General features: G+C 43.6%; 1 protein-coding gene across 3 annotated transcripts in view; it reads right to left on the bottom strand.

Moving 5' to 3' along the window:
- The window catches only part of SMG1 (SMG1 nonsense mediated mRNA decay associated PI3K related kinase), an 86,450-nt gene that overhangs the window by 11,670 nt on the left and 47,278 nt on the right, over positions 1 to 27,502 (bottom strand). For all 3 annotated transcript variants that reach the window (XM_033101819.1, XM_033101818.1, XM_033101820.1), the window contains exons 26-55: positions 25,904 to 26,013; positions 25,049 to 25,196; positions 24,519 to 24,678; positions 23,676 to 23,796; positions 20,576 to 20,824; positions 19,975 to 20,259; positions 18,851 to 18,995; positions 18,598 to 18,736; positions 17,446 to 17,676; positions 17,172 to 17,349; positions 16,512 to 16,673; positions 15,724 to 15,941; positions 15,282 to 15,436; positions 13,634 to 13,856; positions 11,432 to 11,678; positions 10,784 to 11,013; positions 9,427 to 9,675; positions 8,781 to 8,919; positions 8,586 to 8,695; positions 8,250 to 8,468; positions 7,503 to 7,693; positions 6,636 to 6,808; positions 6,211 to 6,490; positions 5,480 to 5,752; positions 5,013 to 5,247; positions 4,520 to 4,746; positions 3,459 to 3,609; positions 3,167 to 3,356; positions 2,550 to 3,019; positions 743 to 880 (exon numbers count right to left, since the gene is read on the bottom strand). In XM_033101819.1, the coding sequence (XP_032957710.1) occupies positions 743 to 880; positions 2,550 to 3,019; positions 3,167 to 3,356; positions 3,459 to 3,609; positions 4,520 to 4,746; positions 5,013 to 5,247; positions 5,480 to 5,752; positions 6,211 to 6,490; positions 6,636 to 6,808; positions 7,503 to 7,693; positions 8,250 to 8,468; positions 8,586 to 8,695; positions 8,781 to 8,919; positions 9,427 to 9,675; positions 10,784 to 11,013; positions 11,432 to 11,678; positions 13,634 to 13,856; positions 15,282 to 15,436; positions 15,724 to 15,941; positions 16,512 to 16,673; positions 17,172 to 17,349; positions 17,446 to 17,676; positions 18,598 to 18,736; positions 18,851 to 18,995; positions 19,975 to 20,259; positions 20,576 to 20,824; positions 23,676 to 23,796; positions 24,519 to 24,678; positions 25,049 to 25,196; positions 25,904 to 26,013 (6,046 nt within the window). The remainder of the gene's footprint in view (positions 1 to 742; positions 881 to 2,549; positions 3,020 to 3,166; positions 3,357 to 3,458; positions 3,610 to 4,519; positions 4,747 to 5,012; positions 5,248 to 5,479; positions 5,753 to 6,210; positions 6,491 to 6,635; positions 6,809 to 7,502; positions 7,694 to 8,249; positions 8,469 to 8,585; positions 8,696 to 8,780; positions 8,920 to 9,426; positions 9,676 to 10,783; positions 11,014 to 11,431; positions 11,679 to 13,633; positions 13,857 to 15,281; positions 15,437 to 15,723; positions 15,942 to 16,511; positions 16,674 to 17,171; positions 17,350 to 17,445; positions 17,677 to 18,597; positions 18,737 to 18,850; positions 18,996 to 19,974; positions 20,260 to 20,575; positions 20,825 to 23,675; positions 23,797 to 24,518; positions 24,679 to 25,048; positions 25,197 to 25,903; positions 26,014 to 27,502) is intronic.

Consider the following 27,502-nt stretch of genomic DNA (forward strand, 5'->3'; position numbering starts at 1 on the left):
AAAATCAGAAAAAAAGGGCACGAGTTCAGTCGCCATGTGGAAAACTAGGACTCATATGCTATAGATAAAACATATTTCAATCTTCAGAGAGCTCCAGAAAAGTTTCATTTAAAACTTTTTTAAAAATTACAGAAGTGATTATACTTGTTTTATACTAATGTCAGTTTATAAAGAACAGAAAAATGTCAGTTACTATTGAGTACATCAAGTACAGGGACACACAAAGATAAATATAAACATCATCAAGACCAGTGACAAGATTAAATATTTAGCTGAAACGACAAAGGAATATAGTCAATAATAATAGTTTGGAAAAATATTCTGCTGCCTTTGATATCACAAAATTCCATTAACCACACAACAGAGCTAAGAAATGCCTAAGCTTATTAGGTATTAATAATAAGCTAGATATAATTGCTTATATACATTTCAGAAAACAAATTAAGGATTCAAGTTTTTCCAAACACCAAGGTTCCCTAAACGTATAAAGGCAAAGTAATCATCAGATTCAATAAAAACCTGAAATATTTAGTATGTCTCGATTTCAAACTAAGTAATACACTGAAATTCAATTACCTTAGAAGGTAAGAAAAAAAGATGTAAATTAAAACTAAAAGTAAAAAGGGGTTATGCTCTGGTGCTTAGAAGCCAAGGACAGGCATGTGGATACACTGCACAACACAGCACTCACAATTCATCAGAAAAGTAAGAAGTGCTGGAAGGAAGATGTGACAAAACCCACCTGAACTGTCGCAATTGAAGTTTCAATTTGGCTCAGCGTATGGAGTTTCTTTTTCATGCTGGTGAGGATGGCCGACCGAGGGGGAGGTGTGACCGACATGGCCTGTGGTCTATTGATAAGGAGATCTTCATGCTGCCACTGTTCAAAGGAAAAGAAATGTAAGAAAATCAGCAGGGAAAAAACTAAATAACCAAACGAGAGGAGTTGTGAGTTAGGAAGACCAAAAAAAAAACCCAGCTGTAGCAAGGCAGGGTTGGCTGGAAGAATAGAAGAAACATTATAAAAGAATCACAACCAAGTGAAAATTTTCCTGAGGTAGAAAATGGCTGACAAATTTGTTGGATCAGTGATCTGCAACATCAAAATAGTAATTCTGAAGATTTTCCTCGTCTATGTATAAGCCCAGTACAAGATTCCCCCAAACCTCCGGTTAAGAGGCTGGAATAGGTGTGGTGGTGGGGACAGTTGTCCGGCATGGAGGCTAATAAGCAAGAGACCAAAAGAAACAATGGCAGCACTTGCAAAAGAAAACAATTCTCCAAACAGAAAACCGCAAAGTGACAGAAAGGCGCAAGCAATTGTTAACAGGGGATCAAGCCATCGTGCACGTTTTAAGGTTGGCCCCAGAGAATCAAGGGAGATGAGGGCTACAATTTAAAAGCTATACATTGTGCTGAGAGCTTCAAATGGGTTCAACATAAAGCTGAAAGGATTTTTACAATGTTTTCCATAGTTGTCCATTTTTTAAGGGAATAAATTCCAAAATATATAATAAAACTTGTCAGCATTACATTTTTTTTCGAAAAAAATAAATCCAAAAACACATCCCAATGTGCTAGAGAACTGTTACTAAGTAACAAATGTGGTTTCAAAATTTGAACTCACATTACTTTTCTTAACTTAGGAGCTAAGAAAACAGCCACCAATAAAACTGCAGAGAGAAGGAAATAGGGGCTCCTGTGCACTGAGGTGAAACCACAAATTCCACTATTGGGAAGCAGTTCCCATAAAAATGAAGTATCCATTGTTTGTGCCAAAACAGACCCCAGGAAAACGCAGTCCCCAAGTGTTTCTCCCTGCCACAACTTGTTTGGAGCTACTGACAATATTTAAAGACGATACTTGAAAAAAAGAAATAAGAAAAACAGCTATAGTGTTTACTGGGCTTGATGTCTTGCAGAGATTCTCATTTTTCACCCTCCTGGTCATGAGCCTTTGGGAGAGGTGCTGTCCCATTCTCCAGATGAGGACGCCAGACCTCAGGGAAGTTAACCTCAAGTTCCTATGCCTGAGTCCAAGCCCATCTCAGCCCTAAAGCATGTGCTATCATACTGCCCCTAAATAATCAAGGGCAAAAACAGACTTTTAAAAACATTTCCCAGGTGAGAGAGATTTGGGCACAAAGCCGTTATCACATCATCGGAGCATCAGGGAAACTGAAGCCACTTTAAAAATAATCTTAATTCCACGTTAGAAAATCCAGGAGGCACATCCACTGAGGAACACATGCAACCATCAGAAATCGGATTCACAATGCTTAACGACACAGGTAACACTAAGGACAGAAACTAACCCAAAGGACACAAGCTGCAACTGCGAAATGATCTCAGCTCCATAAAAGAGAAACAAGGACTAACCGGAAAGCGCCAAAACGTCACAGCTGGCTTTGCTCTGGGCTGGCACAATTCAGGAAGCTCAACCACTGCTCTGCTTTACACGGCTTTGTGTTACTTCCCCCCCCCCCCCCCCCCCCCCCCCGTTTTCAGATCCCTCCATTGCAGGGACACTTGCTCAAGGAGACACTTGCCTGGAACATGGCGATGTGCAGCTGAACGCGCTGCAGGCTGGTCTTACAGGAGGAGATGCTGGTCTCCAGCCTGCGCACCAGGTCGTGCTTCTTCCAGGCGGTGTCGTAGGAGCTCGCTAACACGGTGGCTCTGTTCATGACCAGCTGAGAGAACTTCCCGACCTGGATGTTATGCTCCACGGCTTTCTTGCACAGCTCGTCCACGGACACTTTGCTCTCAGCGCCGAAATCCTTTGCCTCTACCTGAGCGATGATGTCCACGCCGAGGGCGCTGATGAAACTGCAGAGCGTGAGCCCCAGCGCCTGGTTCGGGAGGCCGATCAGGAGCTGCCTGACAAAGTCGGCTGTGAACGCCTTTATGGGCTTGGCCATCTGGTCCTCACTGAAGCAAGAGTTCCTAAACAGGGTCTTCACATTGACGATCTGAACAGGCCCGTTTACAGCATTCTGATCTTCAAGGGAACTGGATCCTGAAAAGAGGACAATTGTCTTCAGGTACTCTGTGCAAAACTAAAATAAGGTAGTAACGCTGCCTATTGAAACACTTAGGATTTTCCGAGCATACAATTAAATGAAGCGCCCGCTGCCCCTTCCAGCACGTTTAACTGCAAGGTTACCTGACAAAGTTTTAGAAAAGGTGCCACAGAGCCTGAAGAACTCCTTAATTGTCTGGAGTCTTTTGAGAAAGAAAATCTCTTCTAGCACCTGCCGATGGTTATCATCGTCAAAAAAGTTGACCTGGGTACTCCGGGCTTCCCTTATGATGTCAATCTTCCGCCACGCCACGGGGATTTCCATCTTGTTCAACTACGTCAACAAAGGAAAAGAAAGTTCATTTTTCCACTCTCCCCACACTGAATCACTGCTATGATACACCCACATTATTCACAAAACCAACTCGGTATTTACCTTTTCAACTAATAAGCCAAAAGCAGTTTCAACTTGGGCAAACATGCCATCAAATGCTACCAAAAGCATCTGGCCAGCTGACATCTTTGGCGTCTCATCCACTGAGCCATTTCTGGGTTGGATTAGTTCACCATATTGAGCGTGAAGTATTCTAGAGGAAAAGAACAGAAGTCCAAAGCCTCACTCAAGAGTAGTAAATTTTGGAGGAACACAAAAGGCCAATAAGTCTCACAGCTGGTGTGCAAAGTCCAAAAAAGAGTCTTTCTGCATTAACGAGAGTGTTCTCATCAAATGGCATTTGATGTCAATTACCACGTGAAGCCAATGATTCCAAGGCAGTATTAGCAATAATAGTTCATAGGATTAAATTTTATATTATAGGATTAAACTTACGACAATTCATTAATTCAAAGAAACGTTTATAGATTTAGCATCTAACTTTTTGGATGCTAGAAATCATACGAAAAAGCTGTTGTACCAAAAATCAAAATCACGATTGAGCTTATATGTTTATGCTACAATAATTTCACTCATTTATTTGACTGTACAGTAAAACAACTACAAAGAAATGTGAGAAAATTGGCAAACAGAATGCAGGATAACAGAAAGCATTAAGGAATTAATAATGACAACATAAGTAAGAAAAATAATTTACATTTTAGATATATTCTTCCTTCAGTATTTAAGAATGAAAACACATCTGCTTCAAAAAAATTGGGGCAGTACGACTTAAACAAAATTGACGAGGTACTGATAATTACTGAAGCTGGTAAAATGGGGGTTCATTATACTATTCTCTCTACTGTCTTATGCTAACACTGCAGAATGGGGGAAGCGTGCACAAGACCTCCCTGCCCACTTTTTATTTTGTTTCTACAACTTCCTGTAAATCTGTATTTTAAAATACAGGTTTTCTTTTTAAAGATACGTACAGATGCATTTGTAAGTAGTTACAGCCACTCTAGAAATTAATAAACTTCCAGTAAGGAAGAGGTCAGAAGCCTTGTCTGGCTTACCCATCTCTTTCGGGAGAAAACAGCGCCCAGCGAGCCTTCACTTACCTGGCAACATCGATATAATGAGCATGTGTTTCTTCCTCGAGGCCCATAGCTGCATTCCGTAAGTAGGCTTGGAGAGAGTCAACCAGAGCCTGCAGGGGAACGCCGTCAGTTGTCTGTTCAATGAGACTGTCCAGTTCGTGAAGCATACTTTCTAACGTGTATTCTCCTTTCATTAAACATCTCAGTGCTTCTGGAAATATGATTTGCCGGAAATTTGAATTTAATTCCTATAAATATGTGAGAAATATATTTTAATGTTTTCTGAATTTTGTTAAGTTTCACATTTAGCGACTTAATGCCACAATTTAAGAACAAACTTGATCCAATTGTAACCAAGGTATGGACATAAACCTCACACTGATTTTTAAGTGACTGTTTAAGCAACATTAAAATACGGGGTCAAACTGCTTCTCTGAACTAAAGAAATGAGAAGGACGACTGTTCAATATCTAAAACAAACTTAGAAACTGCAAGCCTTTTTCCAAGCGTTCACCTGAAGCGAGGTGTAGACCCCATTAGCTAGGTGAACTGCCTCCGACGCTTCCATGGGGTTTGGAATGTCCAAGTCCTGTGGCACGAGGTGGCACTGCTTCAGTAACTGAACCAGACACGTGACGTTTCCGCTCATACTGCAGAGCTCCTCCAAGAACCAGGCTCCATCCCGAGAAGTCAGATCCACCAGCTGCTCTCCAGCACTCGAAGCTGCTCCTTCCATCATCAGGTTACGCCTAAACGTGGGAAGCATTTGTACAGTGAAACGGACTCAGCTAAGCTCACACACAAACGAGCATGCCTCAAAAATCTTAAAGGAAAGTAAGCAGCTGTATGTAACACACGGCAAGACTAACGGAAGTAAACGAATACCTTAAGTTCAAGATGAAACAAGACACACGAAATCTCAGTAAGCATCAATGTTTCCAAGACCATGAAATGATCTCCATACAAGGTTAGCTAACTCACCTTGTGAGGGTGCAAAGGGCAGAAATAATAACACTTGCTAGACTCAAAGATCCTTCTTCTCCATTCTCGTGAAGGAAAACTTTAATGCAACGCTCAATTTCTTTCAACTGATCTTCACAAACGGGCACAGTGACAGCTTCCTGTTTCAAGCGCTCCACCTGTCTGATCAGTCTGCTGTTGATGTCTGCTGCGTAGCGCTGCAGGGTCATTTCCGTGGCGGTGATGAACTGGCACACTGTGGGGGGCGGCTGGGGGGCGTACTGCATCTCGTATCTACAGGAAATAGAGAGGGGTGCTTGTGTGTGACATGCCCACTCCGTTTGTAAATGAAGTCCATGCGTTACAAAGTGCCATATACTGAACACTGCATTTGGTCCTCAAACCTGGAAGAACAGGGACCGTGATTTCCATGGTACCGGAGGGCAAGTCTCGAGAGCTAAAGTACCATCCTAAGACGACTGGTTGGTAAGTGACAGAATCAGTGTTCCAGTACAGCTCTCTCTACCCGTTACCACTTACACTGGGATACATTTTACTACATTAGAAAAAGCCCAGCCTTAGAAGGGAAAACATGAGCTCAAATCCTCTGAAAACCGAGACAAAAGTGACTACTCCAGTCAAATTCCCTCTACCAACCATTTCTTTCCGCAAAAGTGAACTGCTGTGCAACTCAACAAGTGAACATGCTGTGCGTGCAGCCCAGGGGCAGAGGCCTGGGCGCCAGCACTCACTTCCTGTAGAGATCCTGGCAGCGCTCCACTGTGGTGTTGTGGATGAGCTCTTCCATCCAGGCCTTCCACTGCTCTATGCGGTGCTTCTGGAAGATGGCCTTGGGGTATTGCAGGGCCACCGTGGCGTAGTGGTGCAGCTGCTCCAGGCAGCCCCGGAGCACCGAGCGCCGCTGCTGCAGCAGAGCCCCCACCTCCCCCTCCAGCTGCTCGCACTGGCTGATGAGGTGGGCCTGGCCGGCGTTCTGCAGAAAGGCTGTCGCCGGCACATAGCTTGGGGGACCTTTCGGTAAAAGAGAAGTATTAATCGTGGTGAAATCATCTCAACTCAGCAGGCACTGCCAGGGAGCACCAAGTGGAACCCACACATCCAGACCCCACGGCAAACCCACACGCTCACACGTGTATCTAAGGAAGTCAGCCCATACCGAGGTCCATCTGTGAGCTTATCTCCTGAAGCAAACTCGCAAGCTGTGTGGCTTCTAAGTTACTGAATGCAGCCTGGTAGTGTGTTATCCACTGTTCAAATTCATTCAGCTTCACCTGGATTGCCTCCTGAACTGCCCTTTGCTGAGTCTGCAGTTGGGTGTGTTCAGAATACCTAAGAGGAGGGGAAAAGGTTTTAAATTGCTTTGTGTTCTTTCCTCTGTGTACTTTCATAACCCTGACTCTGCTCATACTTGGCCTGCCCGGGACCATGAGGGCACTGATCAAATGCTCCTCACGTCCCTGGGGTATCCTGACCCCAGTTCCCTCAACTATACTCATAACACTTTAAGCAAAATTCCACCCACCTGCCAGATTCTGAGTTATGTAAAGGTGAAAAAAACCTGACGCTTGATGGATCTTTATAACCGTAGAGCGTCAGGCAGTGTTTGGAACTTGTATATTCAACTTCCCTTCACTGAGCACCTCCTGGCTGCAAGGTTCATTCACTCAGCTCACTCTATTGAATGCTTAAAAACCTCAGCGAAGTAGGTGAAATAATGCTGTTGTACAAATGAATCAGGATTCAGGTACAAACTGGAGAGAGAACACTGAATCCCGGCTCAATGTTCTAACCAACCACTACATGCATCCTTTACAATTATTCAAATACTTAAATGTAACAAAGCACAAAATTTAAGTGAATTCTTGCTTATTTACGCTTTGGAACTGCAGTTCCTGGGAGCACTTTTACCATGTACGTGAGTTGCTACAGTAATTCTACTCCAAGTTGACAATGGTCACACAAACATGAAAATCCCCCTTAATGGCATATACTATCTAGAAATGAGTTCAGCATTGTTTGAAACCTGTGCTGCAGTGTGTGGGAAGGATGATCCACGCCTTCAGCTCCTTCCAGAAACTCGATTTCTTCCAGCAGCTTGCCCTGCAGTTTTTCCACATCCGTCAGCTGCTCCTGCAAGCTCAGGTATTCGTCTAAGCTGCTGTCCAGCTTGGGCAGCACAACCAGCATGTCATCCCTGTTCTTAAACCAGTTCACCTGGAGGGACATTATGATCAGAGGATTATTAGCAGGCCGACCGCGGGCTGAGGAAGATGTGTGTCAGAAGGATCACGGTACAACGACATCTCGCACATATCCTATTTCAATCTCAGCAAAACCCTGACGGGGTGATGGCAACGCCTATTTTCACAAAGATAACTGAAGTGTTCAAGTTCACGGAGCCATAAACTGAGACTCGATTCCACAATCCACACAAACCCAGATTAGTATCAGCGGCGACGAGGATAGTAAAACCAAGACTGAGGCCGGCGATCCAATTCAAGGGCACTTAAAACAGTCACTGGCAAACACACGTCAATCCATTGAACAAGGTACAACTTCACATCATGAACCCACCTATGAGTGTGAGTGTCTTTGGGGAGGGAGCATTTCCTAATAAAAAGACATCAACTTGCCCTATTTCACTGAGGTTTCGGTATTATACATAGTCTTGCAAAAAAATTCCTAGAAACAGTGCTGCTCAGCTTTTTCATGGACGTGTTAACTCTATGAACAAAAGGACGACACTGAGTGACATCATCATTGTCTTCACCTTAATTTCAGCTACTCGGGAAGAGAAGAGGCTGCGGGTGATCTCGCGTTCCATCTCTCTCTTGCTCTGCTTGCTCTCGGCCTGCTGGCCGCCCCCACCGTAGACGGCCCCAGCAAAGCCGGCCTCACCCCCCGCTGTCCAGTCCACCAGGGGGTCGTACACGAAGGCCTCCAGCAGGGTCAGCAGGGTTTCTCTGCCACGTCGCATGATGTGTAGAACCTGTTTTCAGAAGCGTTTTAAGTTTTGCCCCACGTTTCCCCGACAATGCAGTTTCTCAGGCCACAGACTCTGTTACTTTAAGAGGTACCCTAAGCGGGGTCAGAAGAAACAGCATACCTGCTCACACGAAAGCCTAAAAACACCCTCCACTCCAGTCACACCCAGTGCCGTTTCAATGTTCTGCGTCATTCGGAAAGGTACTTTCTCAGGGACGCGAAGGCTTTTACCTTGAAGAGACAAATCAGGGTATTTTGTCCTTTCCCCAGAAAACACCTGCCCCTGATGTACACGTGAAGCCCAAGCTCCTTTTACCTTTTTCAAAGCAAACATTGTAGTCTATGTGAACAACCTCCCCCGTCGTCATGTCGATGAGGACGTTGTCCAGGTGTCTGTCCCCGAGGCCGATTATGTACCCGACCATTGACATGACAGCAGTGGACCTGGCGTAGGACTGAAGGAGAGCGGGTGGGGAGCGAGGCAAGCACGTTAGCCCATTTCCTTCTCACATGGGTTGGATGCTCTAACATCCACGAAATCCCACAGTCCTACTCTCTTAGTGGTAAATAGCGAGCTAACTCTCCTCAGGGCCGCGGCGCGGGGTCTGGGGGTCTGCACTGTGCGGCCAGCACAGGAAAGCGTGGGCCCTGCTGCTCCTCCTCAGTCACCACGACGCTGGAATTCGAAAACGAAACGACGACTCGCCAGCCTACCGAGTTTCTCCTTTTCTAAAGTTTTGACTCTTCTTTCCATTTCATCCCTAATTCCCTTTATTCTGCCCTCACAGAGTCGTGGCTGTGTCTTATAAAAATAAGTGTAATATAAGGTTCAAACATAGGTCTCCAACCACCTAGTCTGGAGGGAGGGAGAGAGAAAGCAGGGGAAAGTGAACCCTACAGACACGGCAGGAAGCAGGCAAAGGAAACAGTACCACTCACTACAGTCCGAAAGGGAAAAGTACCTGTGTGACTCTCCACCACTCATCAGGAGTGGTGCAAGATGACCAGAGCTCTTTCGCAAGGAGGTTTGGGGGCGTGGCCTCCATCAACTCTTCTAACACAGCCTTCATCACGTGAAGAGGCCAGTCCCGTCGGGACACATCCAGACTAAGCCCGACTGCTTTCAAAGCAGGGCCGATCTTACTGTAATAAAGTTCACTGGGACGGGGCACAATTCCAGGATTCTGGGGGGTTTGGTAGGAATCTTGAGCCTGCAAAAAACCATTTTTTTAAGATCAACTTTATTTAAATAAGGAAAAAGGTTCCTTTGAATGCAAAGTAGTATTTTAAAAACTGACTTTTCAGTGCCATTCTCCATGTACCCAGGCAAATTTCATGCCATTTCTTCTGGAGTATGCATCTTTCTTCCAATCTACATATCTTTCTCTTAATTAGGTACTCGTATTTTATTAAAAACCTGGTCCACTGTTCTATTTTCTTGAGGTTCCATTTCAACACCAAGTTACATTTTTCTTTGTAACATGTAATTCTGTTTACACTTTATCATTTACACACTTATTTCATTTTTCACAATGACTCGATCAACATAAAACTAACAATAGACAAAATTTACATAGCCCCTCTCTAGTTCCCATCTCTAATTTACCCTTCAATAATTGCTCTGCAGTTTCCTATGCCTACTTTTATAACTGACTCCTTTCAAACTCTTGCTCCTTCTCCTAACTACCCTAATCAGAGTCATTTTCTTGGGCTAGATCTGGAATCCTGAGGTTGAGATTGTATAAAATGTAGCTTTATATCCATAGCACGTATACTACTGGACCCAGCATACACTAAGCACACTGATACTTAGCTAAAATGAATTCTAAATTAAATTCCAGTCTAAAACAAAGTATAGATTTATTTCACAGGTACAAAATACGATGCCACAGTGACTAACTCTAAATATAAAGTTGTTTCTTATTTAGATACTTAATTTGAAAGACTTGGGTTTCAAAGCTGTCTCTTCTTTACAAATTTCAGACCTTAGTAAGCCACTAAAAAAGCGTAAGATGTGAATTATCAAGTTACTGCGTGATTACTAACCACAGGACCACGCCTCCCACATCTGTCTACAATGAGATTAACCCAATGTCACTATTTCTGCCTCTTCAAACTTTGTCTTTATAAAATGTCCCTCAAAAACACCTTCCTAGATACCTCAAGTCTGTTCCTTCGTTAACTCTTACAAACTTGTGAAAATGCTCAAGTGCAGTAAACCTAGCGTATTGCACATGTAACAGAGAGGAGGAGACTGACATATGCACTTATTCTGGCACATTCAAGTAAAAGCACATGTATATTTGAACTTTTATCAACCTTCTGTGCTTGTAAGGCAGCTTCCCGTTGTTGCCATCGCTTGTAAAGACCAAAGAGGGGCGTGGCTCCATCCACCCACTGGATCAGCCCCGACCGGGTTCCCAGCGGAGTCACAGAATAGTGTCGCGCCTGGAAACGGGGTGTTTCCTGACGGTTGATAGTAGCAAACATAGTATTCACGATAGACAGAAACTGCATTATTCTCTCATCCAGATGTAAATCCTCCAATCCTGTGGAAACAGAATTAAAGCAGCTTGAGTAGGTGACCAAATGGGGTGAAGTGTGATGGGACGGGGTTGGAAATGTGACACTTTTTGTGTCCTTCTCAATTAGCAATAGCACTCAAGAAATGATAGCAGAGGCACACTGAGAGCTTTAGAGAACATTCTATTCGGTCACAAGGTATCAGAGACTAGCATTACTGGCTGTACCCCAATTGTTCCGCTTTTACAAATTCGTAAGCAGAGAGAGGTGGCAATGGAAAATCTTATTCCTCGGTACCCAGCCACTTCCGTTCGAAATCACGTAAGATACAGGATCCTCCCAGCTATTGATGACATTCAGATATTCACAGGAAAATAGCCCTCTCCTACCACCACACACACAGAGCAGTAATAATCAGACTAATGCTCATCTTTTAAATCCCACCTTTGAAAAGATAAGGGTAGCTCTTCCCATCTGACCCCAGAAAGAGAAGTTTCTTTGGCTTGGTTTTCGTAGGTAAGATTGTGATGGTTCCGCCCACACTGTGGATTGTGACAGTGTCTCTGGCTGAGACTTCTCCAGGAAGAGCAATTTCCGTGTTCGTCATGGCAGCCAGCCACGGGCTGATTTCTTCAAGACGCAAGATATAACTCGCACGTTTCTGTGCTCTCTGTTGCAAACTCAGCATTATCTGCATTTATGAGATGGGGAAAACAAGTTTGTAGTATCATTACAACACATTTTCTCCAACTTTCAATTCAGTGTTATTTATTTGGGCCATCCTGAGAGGGGAGACACTGGGGTGCTGATATGCTTCGATGGTTTCTATCTTGTTGGGACCCTTCCTCCTCCTCTGTCCAAACAAGCAATGAAATCATAGCAGATGGAAGGAAATCACCACTGTGATGACAGATTTGGGGCTTACAGATGACTTCTCCCCTGTTAAGCTATGTCTGATCGATGCCAAAACAAATCAATCCAGTCCTTGCAATACAGAGCAAAAGATGTAGCTAGTGTCAGCTGTCAGGCAGACATATCCTTGGGAAGCCACCTGAGAAGCTGGGAACGACTCAGAGCTCTGACCACTTCAAGTACACAGAAAACACCACAATACCTTCTAAATAACTCACAGGGAGTGGACTGCAAGTCCATTTGTGTCCCTACTCGTAGCTAACTCAATAATCTGCACATGAATGAATGAACTCGGGTCTCGGCTTTCATGGGAACATTTTAAAATCAATCCTTAGCAAGCTTTGTTCATAAAAAGAAAAAAACTGGAAACACCCCAAGTATCCACTGACAGGACAAAAGAGAAATTGTGGTATTTTTCCCATAACAGACCGATGTTCAGCTGCACACAAAACATGGATCCTAAAAACAAAAACAAAAAACCCCACAAAACCCAAAACCCTAAGGTTAATCCATCAATAATGGAAGTAGTAAATAACCACTGACATACATATACAATATAATCACAGTAATGTTAAGTTAAAAAGCAAATAGAAACTGAACAATATACCACTTGGAAATGCATCAATAAACAAAAACTGTTTTTGCAAGTAGGTAATGATTAATTAAAAACTCAGAACAGTGGATGCAGAGAGAGAGAGAGAGAGATAATTAGGAAGGGACACGTGAGACTTCTAGAAAGCTGCATTATGTTAGCTAATTCTGTTTTTTTAGCTGCACTGCACTGTGAGAGTTGTTCTCTTCAATTTTTAAAACTATGAAATGAACACAATTATCAAACATTTTTCTCTGACTCATTACTCACACACACACGGTTTTAAAAAGCATTCCCTTTGTCTCCTCCTCTGGGTTTCTGACTTGATTTACTGAGAAGGAGACAAAGAAGCGTGAAACCGCTGTTGGTACACAAGGAAACAAGCTTTGGCTAGGCCACACGTAGCGAGTTTCATCCTTCATGTTGGTCTTCTTGTCTTGTGCTTCTGGTAATTCCCTTGCAGTTTAGTCGTTTGCCTTTACTAGTTCAAGTTAGGCGTACTTTTTGTTTCTACATTGTAACTTTGAATAGTTTTCTCGTTCCTAGAGTTCATTACCAGAGTTAAGTAAGGGAATCAGTCAGGAGCAATAAGGGTAAGCCACAGAGAAAAAAGGGGTAAGGAAAAACAAGAAAAAGGCCATAAACAGGCCCCTTCAACTAATGGTCCTATTGCTGTAACAGAGTAAAAACCAAAGAAAATACAGAATTAAGGGGACCAAAATATAAAAAGATAAGGATTCTCAAATATTGGAATATACGAATCATCCCCAAACAGCCCATGCAGAACTGATTTCGAAACAATGACTTACGAAACACTGGACAAGCACAACTTTCTGAATCTTTTACGAAAATAAAAGGCAACCGGTATCTATCTCAAGGCCAGAGCCCCTTCCTTGGCTAATGTCTTACAGTCCGTTCTTCCTCGGTGAAACCTCTGCAGATGGCAGTTTGAACCCCTAGGCCTACTCACCCCCAAATTCTCAAAATGAAGAAAATTTCTTACAAGCAACCGGTCACAGGCTGCCTTCCATGGGCTTACAAAATATTCTCTAGTGTTCCAAGAGGGGACAGTCCCCTTATTTAAATTTTGTGTCTCGTAAGGGATTTCCCATTTTAGAAGCATTCTTGAGACATTTCTGTACCTCTTTAAACGGAATCCAGCTGCTTCCAGGCTTTGCAGGGTTGGAGGGTGTCTTCAGTTTTTCGAGGGCATTTTCAATGGCGTCACCATAGTTATCCTGAAACCACTTCTCATGCGGCGTTTCTGCCGGGGCCGCCGTGATGCTCCTGACGTGCTCCAACGCGAACACAATGGGCTTCATCAAAGCCGTGTGCTTCTCCCGCATGATTGCAATTTTCTCTTCCCTGCCCAGGAAGACAGTTTTACACGAATAAGGTACAATTTAAGTGTATCAAGTGTGAGGAAATAATATAAAAGAATAAGGTGAAATAAAGTAGTAAAATATTAGCAAAGTAACTTACAACATGGCACTGTCAAAAATCCAGCACATAAAAGAGGCAGCTTCTCTTTGCAACAAATGGTGCTGAGAAAATGGATAGCCACTTGCAAAAGAATGAAGCTGAACCCTTACCTGACACTACATACAAAAAAACCCTTCAAAATGGATCAAATACCTTAAGAGCTAAGACTTTAAAACCTGTAGAGTGGGAGTGCAGGGGGTGGTAGATGAGGGTAAAGGGGATCAAATATATGGTGATAGAAGGAGAACTGACTCTGGGTGGTGAACACACAAAGTGATTTATAGATGATGTAATACAGAATTGCACACCTGAAATCTATGTAACTTGACTAACAATTGTCACCCCGATAAACATTAAAAAAAAAAAAAAAAACGTACAGAGCTCATGTTATGGCTCATGTTATGGAAAAGAAAAAAAAAACCCTGTAGAAAAACACACGGGGAAGGCTTCTTGACACCGAATTTGACAATGATTTCTTGGATGTGGCACAAAGCATAGGCAGCAAAAGAAAAAATTAGGTAAATTGGGCTACAACAAAATTAAAAACTTACGTGCATCAAAAGACACCATCAAGAGAGTGAAAAGGCAACACACAAAACGGGGAAAAATACATCTTTTTTGCAAATCATGTATCTGATAAGAGATTCATACCCAAAATATAGGGCACTTAAAACTCAACAATAATAAACAATCAATTACAAAATGGGCAAAGGATCTGAAGAAGACATTTCTCCGAAGAAGACATACAAGTGGTCAGGGGCACACGAATAGACGGCTCAGCGTTTTCAGTCAGTGGGAAATGCAAACCCAAACCACAATGAGGTACCACTTCTCACCCGTCAGGATGGCAACTATCAAAAAACAAATAAATAAACAAACAAATAAAACACCCAGAAAATAACAAACACTGGTGAGGATATGGAGACATCGGAATCTTCATGTGCTTTTGGCGGGACTGTAAAATGGTACAGTCACTGTGGAAAATGGTTTGGCACTTCCTGTGTTTAAGTTAAACCCAGAATTACCATATGACCCAGCAAATCCACAGGTGTTTCAGAGTCACAGAGCCAAAGGGAGAAGAGCAGTGACCGGGAGCTGAGGACAGGGGAGGGCGGGGGGTACTGTTTAACGTACAGAGTTTCTGTTTCGGACGATAAGTCCTGGGAATGGACGGTGGTGATGGCAGCACAACTGTGAATGCACTTAATGCCTCTGTACTGCACACTTAAAATTGGTTAAAATGGCCAATTTTACATTATGTTATTTTACTTGGAAAAAAAGCAGCAGCGTAAGTGTATGAAAACATACTTGCGTAGGGTGTTGTTGTTTTGGACTCGCTTCACCTCATCTTCGAGCTGCTGGATTCGTCTCAGGACGTACATGTGCTGCTGTAAGAGCACTCCCAGCCAGAGCTCGTCCCAGAGAACGGTGACCCTGCGCAGCTCGGCCACCAGCATCTGGACCTGCGGACACAGCACAGCCCAATGCTCATCTCCAACCTGCCGAGCACAGCTCTGCAGACACACAGCAAACTGCAAGGTAGTGTACACCCGAGTTCACCGTCCCACAGAGCATCGGAAGTGGGGCGTCTGCCCACTAATACCCATCTGTAAAACCAATGTGGGTTATTCCAAAAGCTGTGTTCCTCGAGTATTTCCACGGCAGTTTGAATGGGGTGTTTTTTGGAGGGTGGGGTGGCGAGGCGGTTATAATAAATACTGTTTTAGAACACCGGAGTTGGTCTTTGTACCTGTAACACCATGGTTGGGTTTGCAGAGGACAGCTTATCCACAATCTTGCTGTAGCAATCCTGCATCATGGCTTGGTCTTCATTCAGCCCACTTTTGGGTTCGTCCTTATTGCTATCTTGAGAAGCAGGTGGGCTCCCTCCCTCACATTCAGAAACCAGCAATTCTTCTCCTTGAATATTGCCAAGTAAAGTTGGAATTGAGGAGGAAAACTTATTTCCTAGAATGAAATGGGAGGATAAGGTGTACTTTGGATGTTCCTCCCATGTGCCTATGTCAACTTAGGGGAACCATTAATAAATCTCTAACTCCAGAGCACTCTTTAAAACTAACTGGCATTCTGTGCGCAAAAGTGGCTTTCGAAGATCACGGACAATCTGCCTTTTTACAAACTGAGTTTTTTATATTCGTTAATATTATAAGCTAACAGAAGGTAATGGTGGGGGGTGGGGGAAAATAATAAACAAGTCCCAACAAATAAAGTATTCTCCCAGCCAGAGTCAGACCTAGGGTCCAACCCTTGTCCACCCGTTACTCAGCTCAGTGAATACGTGTGAGTGACTCGGCCTCTCCATGCCTTGCTGGCATAGGGCGACACTGAAGGTGACGTGCAAGGCACACGTCCTAGTGCCAGAGACAGTCATTACCCCCTCAATAAACGGCAATTATTGATACTGGAAACATTACAAACTCTATCAACTCTGGAACATAAAGCTCAGAAACACTGACCTAACAAAACACTATTTGCAAGACAATTGACACTTAAAGGAGTGGTGCTTTAGTCGCGTACCTGAAGCCTGCGACTCACAGCTGAGCGAAATGGTGCCCACGATGGCAGGGTACAGAATGAGGTGCGGGCAGTCCTGGGCCACGCGGCAGAGCAGGTTACAAATGCTCTGGCGCACATACACCTCAGGGTGGTTTAAGCGTGAGAAAAGCTGCGGAATAATCCCTTCAGGATAAGAAGAAAGAAACACACTTTCAAGTTATTACAGCCAACAGGGTGGATGTACCAGGATGAAAGCTGATGTGCCAGCATCACTGCTAAGGCCTCTGCTTTCTCCCTGTGGTAACCAAGAACCACACACAATAGCTCCCGATGGGGATAATCACAATCCAGAGCCATTACAAAGTGCTCTAGAGAAACGTGTCTTCTGTAAATGCTCTAAAAGGAGACGCACACCTTTTACAAAGCGTTTATGAAACTGCTTGAAACTTATTTTTACCACTCTCTCCCCAATTCATTTGGTTGATGCAAAGCTTCTGCCTCTCAGCTTTCCAATCCTCTAAAGGTGGAAGGGAAGGGGTGTGACAGCAGTCCAGGGAGTCCTGCGAATGATTGTAGCTACTGTGTCACACATTCAAAGAAGCAACACAAAAGAGCTACCGTGTTTTCCTATCTTAGCGAGCCTACCCAGAGATCATTCTCCCTGAAACACTAGACGGTCACCTCTCCATGGGGCAGTCGGGGTGGTTTCCAAGCCATGTTCCAGGTACTGCCGCAGCTCGCCGGCGTGCTTCACGAGCAGCCTCAGCAGTCGTAAGGTGGCCATCACGATCACGTCGTCGGTGCTCTGCTCCGCTCGGTGGCTCAAGTGCAGCCTGGGGTCATCCTCATCTAAAGGAATCTGGGGTGGAGGCAGACGGGAGAAAGGAGAAAACAATTCAGAATACCGTTTTCGTGCACTAGGAAAGAAAGTTCGAATGAAGGCCGTAGTGCCTACCTGACCAGCGTTGAGTTTCAGGAAAGTGAAATACGCGCTGCAAGACAGTTTGTACAGGCTGAAGATGCGGTCCACAACTTTCCGCCACACGTTGAGCACGCCCTCGGTCGCACTCTCGTCCAGTTCTGACAGCCACGGGCAGCTGGACAGCAACTGGCGCCAGATAACATCAACCATGTCATCTTCCTCATTATCTTCACTTTCTGTTATCTGGAGCGTTATGTCTTCATCCTGAAGACAAATCAGGCCAAAAAATGCTACTAGTGACACAACTGCAAAGGGAGGAAGGTACCTGACTTTCCTGTCATACAAAAGCATTTTCCTCACCAAATTACTCCCGACTTAGTGCGATACAGGCTAAATCAAGGCCAAGATGCTTCTCTCTATTATTTCCTAACGTAGCTAATGAAGGATATAAGCATTTAGCAAAGATTAAAGCGATTCTGTACTTTAGATGTTCTAAGCTACCACATGCTGTCCTGCCTGCAGAACCTGAGACATCGTCTGTTGAAAAGTTTGCAGCTCAGTGAAAAGACAGTCACAACCACCGTACACTGTACAGCAGAAGCCCTGGGCAAGCGCACAGCTGCCTTCCCAGACAAGGATAGATGCCGAAGTCCATGGCAAGAACTGAGTCCCTAAGTTTATCGCAGCAAAAAGATCCAAACGTTTCAAGTCTGCCACTAACCACTTGAGTCCTACATTCTAGAATCAACAGAACTTTGAGAGTGGAGGGAGTACATCCCACAGATCTAGTCCACTGATTTTCAATTCGGGCTGCGTATCAGAATCACCTAGTAAGCTTCAAGACACATGCACGCACACACACATCTTATCTAGAACGTCTGGGATGGGGCTGAGGCACTGGCGTATTTTATAAAAGCTCCCCAGACAGTGTTAAGAACCTAATTTCTGATCAGAAGAGCAATGAAAAGAAAAACCTACTTTACATAAAATGAACTCTAAGGAAAAAACTTGACTTGTCAAGAAATTCTTCTTCGAAAAATATTACTCCCTTTCATCTTAAAAACCCAAGTTTGTATTAGAAACAAAACATTTAATCAAGTAATTAGATCTACTTCCTCAGAATGAGTGAATTAGAACAGTGATCTTGACACTCTTCCCCCAACCCCTGCATCGTGTTTTCCTTACCTGAATCCCTGCGGGCCGACACACAGCCTGACCAAGAATACCATATATTCTCTCTTTTTCTTCTTCAGTTACAGTGTCTGGAAGCAGATTTTGAACTTCAGATTTCTCTCTAGGCAGCAGACGAACACCTTCTCCCTGACTGTAAAAATAAACAAGCCATCAGTGTTGCAGCTGGAAAACTTGACCCTGTCAGCAGGCATTTTCAGTTTATTTTGCAATGCATTAAGTAAGTCACACATTTCAACATACATACCTGGCATTGTCAACCACCTTTCTGCCCCACCTGTAAGCCCAACTAGCCAAGGCTGCCCACGATTTGGCTACTTCAGGTGCCTGTACTGAAGACAGGTGATACAACTGTCCCAAAATGAAGTCAGGTTCTCCAACTCCAATATGTACTGCCATGATGGAGAAAACAACGACGAAATCACTCAGCAATGTTACGTTCATAAATTCTAACAGCCTTTCCATGAACATTTTAGGATTTTACGATCTACAAACAATAAGTTCCCTAATATTACAGTACATAATTTGACGAAGCATTCATTTATATTATGATTTTCTCAAAGGCTAATATGTTGAGATGAATCACTCAGCTTCCCAAGTAAGCTTAAAGTATCACCCTGTAAAACACGTCCATGTCTTTCATGACAATGAATTTTATAAACAGTTCAAGTGTAAGATGTGTTGTAAAATGTCTTGTATTCTGGATTTCAATGGCTATTTCCTCTCAGTAGATTCAGCTTAAAATTTTGGCAAAATTAACATATACGTGATGAGCCTACGATCTCATCTAATCAGAGCTTCACAAGACAAGCATCTTTATTCCCAGTTAAAAGTGAAGAAATCGTCTACTCTAATGCCATTTGCCAGTATGAAGATTTATAAAGATCACCAGACATATCCCTTATGAGTAAGGTTCAAGACCCTCTAATCCATGCGTTAGAATTGTAAGACCAATGTCAGCGATTAAGAGGTTAACCACCTACCAGTCGGTAGAAGCTGGACAATGGTGTGACCACAACAGCACTCAACCACTGAAGGAAGGAACTACCCCACCTGCGAGGGACCTTTCAGGATGGGAGACCGGAACCTTTCTGTACTGTCTGTGCTCCACCAGCCAAGGCGACCACAGGCTACCACTATTTTATCTTGGGAAGGTGGGAGGTATGGCCTGGGGGCAGAGCTCACAGACTTTCAGTGGCAGCAGATACTAAAGCAATGCATTTTAGTTACTTCCAGGCAATATGCTTAATTTCCAGAAAGACACTTTTTGTGGCCAAGTCTAGCCAGCCTAACATTCTCAAGTTTAAAATAGGGGACAAAAATCCCTTCTTAAATTAATATTGTAACGCTAACGAGAGAAAGAAGCCCTACCTGTAGATTCGCTCTCAATCCGAGGACACTCTTCATCCGTCGTATTAACAGATGGCAGTTCTATCAGAGTGAGGATGTTTTTAGACAGTGGAGAAAGACCTGAGAAGTTCTGCTGCTGCTGAGCTCTGTAAACCTGTTTCAGCTGCCCGGAAATTTCTTTCCATTCTGCCTGGATCCATTTAGCCAGGGTCAGAATGGACTTGGCAACTGCATATTCAGCTTTGGCAGACTTGCAGAAAGATATGGCACAGGAACTCAACATTTCCATTGCGTGTGCTGACTGGCCTATAGAAAACCAAAAAACCAGCCCTTACAAGTCTTAAAGGATGAACTTTGAAGAACACGCAAATTCAGTGACAAGCAATGATCCCTTGAAACATTTCTTACTTTAATACACAAGTAACAAAATTACTTTTTAGAACTATGAAATTATAGAGATAAGTCAATTACACATATGCTTATTCAGGATTCAAATGTTCTGCAACAGCTGGAAAAAAAAATCAACACTTCTATTATTACTGCCTTGTACCACACACTACATAATATTCCTACACTTGGTTTTTATTATAGTTGTGTATGGACCACAATTCATTTTACTAACCTGCTGTATGTAACAACTTGGTTTTTTCAATGTCAAGTTCAGGCCCCCACTTTTCATCCGCTTGACCTTGAGTTGATAGTTTTTTAAAATGCTGGACTAAATCCTGTGCAGTGGTGGTCTTTCCCAGCTGAACCTCACTACACTGTGCCAGCAGTCTTGTTGCAAGTGACACATTCCCCCGTTTTCTAGCAAATTTTGCTGCTGTTAGACCTAATTCCATGAGATGGCTTCTAATTGGAACTGTTTGTTCTGGAGAGAAGAAAACATTTTATTAGTTCCTGATTAGGTCCTGCAATGCCAGATTGCACAGAAAGACGACCAAAAAATTCTTCCCTATTATCTTCCCTGCAGCTTCTCTAAATACAGAGAACTCATTTTTTACCATCTTTAAGTCCCCAACAGTTGTTAGCGCAGTGCTTGGCATACAATACACGATAAATGTTTGTTGAAATAAATATACGTGATGAAGTAGACAGAAGTAAAAATCATTCACTCTAAGAAATTAACTCGGCCAAAGGGTAAAGAATGAGGGGAAAGACCGTCCCTACTTCCTCTATAAAGTACCCTCCACCCTGCCGTTCTCTCCTGGTTTACTCTTACCTCCCTGGAGAAGAATCCTCAGTTTCCTTCTCACCCACTACCCATCCATGAAAACTGGCGCTGCTCCTACCTGAGCTCTCTTCTTCTCACTCTGCACATTATGCCTGGACAATAGCATCTGCTCCTCTGGCTTCTGACGCCAGCAAATGCCAATGACTCTTGAACCTTTGTCTCTAGCCAGCCTATAGCCAAGTCGCAGCTGCATACCAGTCACCTACACTCAGGTATTTCAAAAGCACTTTAACCTGTCAAGTGGAACCCATTTTCTACCGCCTTTCAAACCTTTCCCTTCCTTTTCCTATTTTCTCTTTCTCAAGGAAAGGCACACGATCAAGCTGGCTACCTGAGCAGGTGCCTGAGAGTCATCTTCGACTTTACTTTCAACCCTCATACCACATCTGCTTTTCTCTGTCCCTACTGCCACTACCTTATTACCTTTTGCGGGGACTTCAGCTAATGGGTTCCTTTGCCCCCAGCCTTACCCTGTTCGAATCCATTCTCCAGCCTGCGACTGACGTGATCTCATACAAAGGTACATGTGAACACTCGACGGCTTCCCACTGCCCTTCTGACAAACCCCCAAATCCTGACAGTGCCTTGTAAGGCACTCATGCCTGCCATTCCATCCCAATCCCAATCCCAATCCCATCCAGCTTCATCTCTTCCCACTCTCTCTTAAGGGAACTGAGTCATCTAAGAATCTTTCATTATGGCCCCTGGCCTTCACAGAGGATTTTTATTTTGTTAAACTAAATCAGTCTGCTTTCTTTCTCATCTCTACCTCCCTGAGGTCTCAGCTGAAACAGTACTTCCTCCTCCCCGGTCCTTTCCGAATCCTGGGATTCAGCGGTGCCCTGGCTGCACTTCTTTAGCACCACGCATGTGCACGCCCATCCAGACACCATGGTGCTGCACCTTGCCTGATGTCACTTTTCCCTGCTGGACTCTAGAATCCCTTTGGTCCCAGGAATGCAGAAAACAGGCTCGTCTTGTTCACCACTACTGCCAACTTCAAGCGCAGTACACCTGGCCCACAGCACACACTTGATAAACACTTGCTGAATAAAGAAAGAAAACTGCGGAGTGGAGTTCTGTCTCCAAATATAACCACTGGGTCACTGACTTTTTCTTCCGATTTTAAAACTCGTTCAGTAAGAGGAGGATGGAAAAAGAGGTGGTATTTCTAGTCCTATTACATGTCATGCTTTGTGCAAGGGCCTTTATGTATATACCTGGTCTTATCTCCAATCCTTGCAAGAATCATAGGAGTGGGGCAATCCCCATCACTGAAAAGGAAAGTGACTCAGAAGTTGAACGACTTGCCCTAAGATCCCTCAAGTTGCAAATGTTGGGCTAATGATTCAAACCCAGGTCTACATGGCAGTGAAGGTACTGGTGAGTCACCATTATCCATAATCACCCTGAAACGCAAGTTCATGCCCCAGCACTAGCTTAGTTGAAATTTAATACTCAAATACTCAGTAACCCCAACTACCACGTTTTCCAATAAATTCTACAAAATTCTGGCAACTTCCATCTTGGAGCGATAAAATGTAAACTGCTAGCATCCGTTTAACATGACAGACATTTTTTTCTTTAAAAAGAGATGTATAAACATAAATTTTCTATAAATTTTCTAACTATTCATTTTGAGTGTTTAAAACTTAACATTCACAGTGTATTATATCTGACAAAGAATCCGTACCCAGAACACACAGACAAATCTTATGACTTCATTAAAAAATGGTCTATACTGGAACACTCTTAGAAAACAAGGAATCCAGTGGCCACTAGGCAAGGAAAAGATGCTCACCACCATTGATCAGCAGGAAAATGTAAGTAAAACCGCCGTGAGGTAGTACTACATCCTCACACCAGGGACTGAGATTACAGACAGACAATGCCAAGGGCGCAAGTGCCAGAGGGAATGGAAAATGTACAACTGCTGTAGGAGAAACTGCCCAACTATTCGGAGCATTAAACCCTATGAGCCAACAACCCACTCACAGGCACTTACAGAAGAAACCCAAGTACACGCCCACCCAGGCTGGTATGTGGATTTCACATCAGCTTTATATGTAATCGCCCACATTTGAAAACAACTCAAATATCCATCAAAGGGTTAACAGATAAACTGGTCTACCCACACAATGGATATTACTCAACGACAGGAAGGGCCACACGTATACACGCACCATAGGTGACCCTTACACATAATAAAATGCTAAGCAGGAGAAGCCAGACACAAGCAAGCATACTTCATGACGACATTTAGACAACACTCTGGTAGAGACAAGACTAACCCATAGTGGTTGTCTGGGACGGACAGGTGGGCGATAACTGAGAAAAGGCGTAAGGAAAGCTTCTGGGTGGATAAGTGTTCTCTATTTTTATTTTATCAGCAGTTACACAGGTAAAGGCGTGTCGAACTCACGGAACTGGACTTTTCAGCCGTGTCACTCAGATCTCGGTAAAGCTACTTACGAAAAGGCCTAGTTACCTTTTATCTTCTCCAACAGCTGGCTCTGGTACATGGTGTACCTCAAGGCCTGCATCCACGGCCGCACATCGTGCTGCTTGCAGGAACGCAAGGCCTCGCTGAAGAGCGGGATCAGACAATCCTGCCGCAGAGAAACCACGACATCGTCATGTGCACAGGTGTCTTACACGGGCAGACTGCTCAGTTCCACCCACAGGCAACTCGACACCAGCTTTGTCCATTCAACTCTCCCCTTTCCTCACTGTATCTTCTACTCAAAAGAGGAAAAGCCTCTAAGAGAAAATCTTTGTTTTGCCCCCTCAAAAAAATTGGTTTTCAGAATATAAGTCCAATTTATCAATATACTTAGCCATAAAGTAGGTACATGTATTTACTATAAAGCAGAAGCTAAATTACAGAAAAAATATAAAACTACTGCTTCATAAACACAATCTCAGAGATTGTAATTTCCCTGGGAAGGGCCCATCGTTGGTTAAACCGTACAGTCAGGGAAGAGAGGGGATGACTTCGTTTTAGTCAAATCTAAAATTTATGTAATCTGCCCAAAGGAAATATATTTACATACTCCAATCCCTCTTCCAAAAACAAAGAGAAAGAAAGAAAACAATTAAGCAATTACTATCCTTGAGATTATAGACCTTAGGTTCTTCCATCTGCCTTACACACGTCTCAAATGAAATCTGCCTGAAAATGGCATTCTAGATGTCTGGATGTCTAGATGTAGCTTAGCCAACAAAAACTACAAATGCTGTTTTAAAAACGTGAAAAATAACAGTCTCTGTCCTACACAAGCGCCTGTTAACGTTCCAAAGAACATCCTGGTAAAAATACACATATACACACCTCTGTGGAAAGTCTGTTAGAAACTGTGTTCTCCAAAGCAGAAGAGCAATACAGCTGTAAGGTGCTCAGAACTGGCAGAGACTGGGAAACCGTCAAAGTAGACAGTCTTAGTGGTCCAATAGCTATGCGGGAAGTTTGCTTCAAGTACTTTACCACGTTTCTGCAACAAAATACTTATTAATTAATAGATGAGACTTCTCAGCTTGTAACACCGAAGGGCTAAAGCAGTTAGGTAAGATGTTTCCCTATTGGCAACCAAAGCAGGGAAGAAAGAGGAGCAGCCTGCCCTTCAGGACACGATAGAAGCAAGTCAGGACACTGCTTTGGGGATTTTTCCATTTTATTGAGTGCCAACCTCAGTAAGGTTGGCAAGTGGCCTTCATCCACAGACCGTACGACTTGTACAACCGCAGGGCAGCTCTCTCGACGAGCAAGCCTGCAGTGCTCTGGTAGCCGCCCCCACCCTCACCCCCAGTACATACACTTGTCCTAAGGTGCACACAACGAACATTCACCTCGATCCGACTTACTCAGTTACAGACGGCCACTTCTGGTCTTGCTCTATATGGTTTAAAGCAGTTGCCAAACAAACAGAACTTCTCAACAGCTGAACCTCAATGGATTTCTGCAGCTCCCTTGGATCTGGACTTAACATGTTAGGAAGCAGTTTTTTCATATCTACAGGAGTTCAACAGATTCCGTTAAGTTAACCTGCTTTTAACGTATGAGTGGTAAGCCGTTTTGACACAGCGTAAAAAAAATAATCACCAATGAATACCTCCTTTCATATTCGGTTCAGCTGGCTGAACACTAGGATTAAGTATTTCTGATGCTTATATAAAAATTATATGTTATATAAAATTAACTGACGGGAGGGGGGCGATCTGAGGTGTAATTTCCAAGGCTCAAAAACCAGTCAATCACTATTTATAGGGGCTTATCTAGACTTATTATACTTTGGCAAATCTTACCGAATGTAGCAAATCAATGCTAACACACAGACTACTCACAAAACTAACTTTAGGGTAAGATTTTACAAAATGTTTCAATTGTAATAAAGAACTTAATTTATGAACTACATCCAGACGTCAATCATGAAAAATATTTAACTTAAGTACTACTTGTACTTTTTCAAACAAAATGGTTAGGTAAATCTCTAAGTATTACCGTAGCCTTTTTCTAGTTTGCTTAATTTTAATTAAACTGTTTTTCATTACCAAATCAAACATAAACAGAGGAGTCTGAAATTTGTTGCTTCACATGGGACTCTGCCCCCAAATAAATGTATAATAACTTACAGATTTTCCAGTAAAACATATTAAACCAAACATTTTGAGCAACTTATTCATAAAAATACTTTAAACATTTAAAATTATCTCAAGTACCTATTTTTTCTTTTGATCCTCCAGCAAGTAGATTGATATTTTCTCCTGGTAACAATTCTAATTGCTCAGTACATTCAACAAATTCTCCGGACTCAAAACTGCTCAGTGATCTGTAATTAAAACATTGGTTAGCTTGTATCACACCCTATCCAGCCTGTGGAACCATTTAAAAAAAACTGAATCAATTCTAGAAAAAGACATCACAGGTACACACACTCTTGATGAAGTTCGTCCCACGGAGGCCGCCATTTCATTTTTATTTTGAAGATGCGACTAACGTCTTAACTAGCACTGAAATCGGAGTGGCGAACGGGAAAGTCTCCGCTATACACATTCAGTTTAGCCTAGTCACCCCTCCAAGTCTCCTCCGTCTTTCTGCAGCCTATTACCTTCTGGGCCCCTCCAACAAACACAGTAATTCTGCAGGGCAGCGTCAACAACCAGTTCTCCCCACGCTGTTACTAAACTTCCTCCATGGCCTCAGCCATCACCAAAGCGGCAGACCCTGGAGGTCTCCTATGCTGCTATCTCAATCTTATATCCCAGTCCTGCTTTCCTTCACTGCTGATGCCCGTTCCCGCTCTACCTTTTCCACTTTGTTTCATGGAGCCTGTTTCTCTTCTTTCAGAGAATTCTTCCTTTCCATCTCCTCACCGTATCACAAAACGGTGATACCTCTGAAACTCCTTCCGACAGTCTGGTGGCACCAATGCCAGAATGAAGCCTCCTCCTCCCAGCACCCCCGCCCCCCCACTTTCAGATCCTCACCCATTCCCGTTCCTATTACAGCTGCTCTCCAACCAAAGCGAAGACTTACAGTCCCTCAGTCACTCTTTTCCATTAATCTCCCATCTTTTCCAGACTCCCTCACTGTGTCGCCTCCCTTACGTCACAGCCTGAATCCAGAGCGAGAAATGGACATCACCTGACTGTACCTGCGTCCACTTTAATGAGCCCCAAGCCTGGATCAAAGCAACCACTTAGCTCCTCAGGTCAGCCCCAATCCCTGGGCGCTGGTGAACTGTCCAGGTTTGGAGACCAACACACTCACCCCTTCTGCCACTCCAGGGTCTAAGCCTCCCCCGTGGCAGGTGCCCTCCTTGCCCACTAAGATCTACAACGCCCTCACACTTCCAGCTAATGACTGACTTTTGCGGGGGGGGGGGTCGGGGGGGGGGGCAAAGCAGGCTTTATTTAATTCCCTCTACCCTCACCCCAACCCACTATCCACTCCCAAAACTATCTGCATCTAACTTGAACTGAATTCCTTGAGGCACAGAAAAGGTGCGATCCAGTTAAGCCTTCATTTAATGGTCTTCATCCTGTTTCTTCAACTTCTGCTTTCTAGTGGCTCCTCCCCCTGGGTCTAAAAGAACACTTAATCTCGCCAATGTTAAATAAAAACACCACATTCTCCTCCAGCCACAGCTTCCTCTCCCGGACTTCAGGAAAAGGTCACCACCCAATTAACCTAACTAGAGCTTTTCACTTTCAAATTTCTCCACCACCCAACCGTAGTCAACCTGACCGCTTGTCTTCCTCTCTCAACAAAGCTCTTCTTGCTTGCAATCTCTGGAGCTCCTGACAAGGCAACTACTC

This window comes from Rhinolophus ferrumequinum, assembly GCF_004115265.2.
Source record: "Rhinolophus ferrumequinum isolate MPI-CBG mRhiFer1 chromosome 15 unlocalized genomic scaffold, mRhiFer1_v1.p scaffold_54_arrow_ctg1_1, whole genome shotgun sequence".
In the NCBI taxonomy this organism is placed as follows: domain Eukaryota; kingdom Metazoa; phylum Chordata; class Mammalia; order Chiroptera; family Rhinolophidae; genus Rhinolophus; species Rhinolophus ferrumequinum.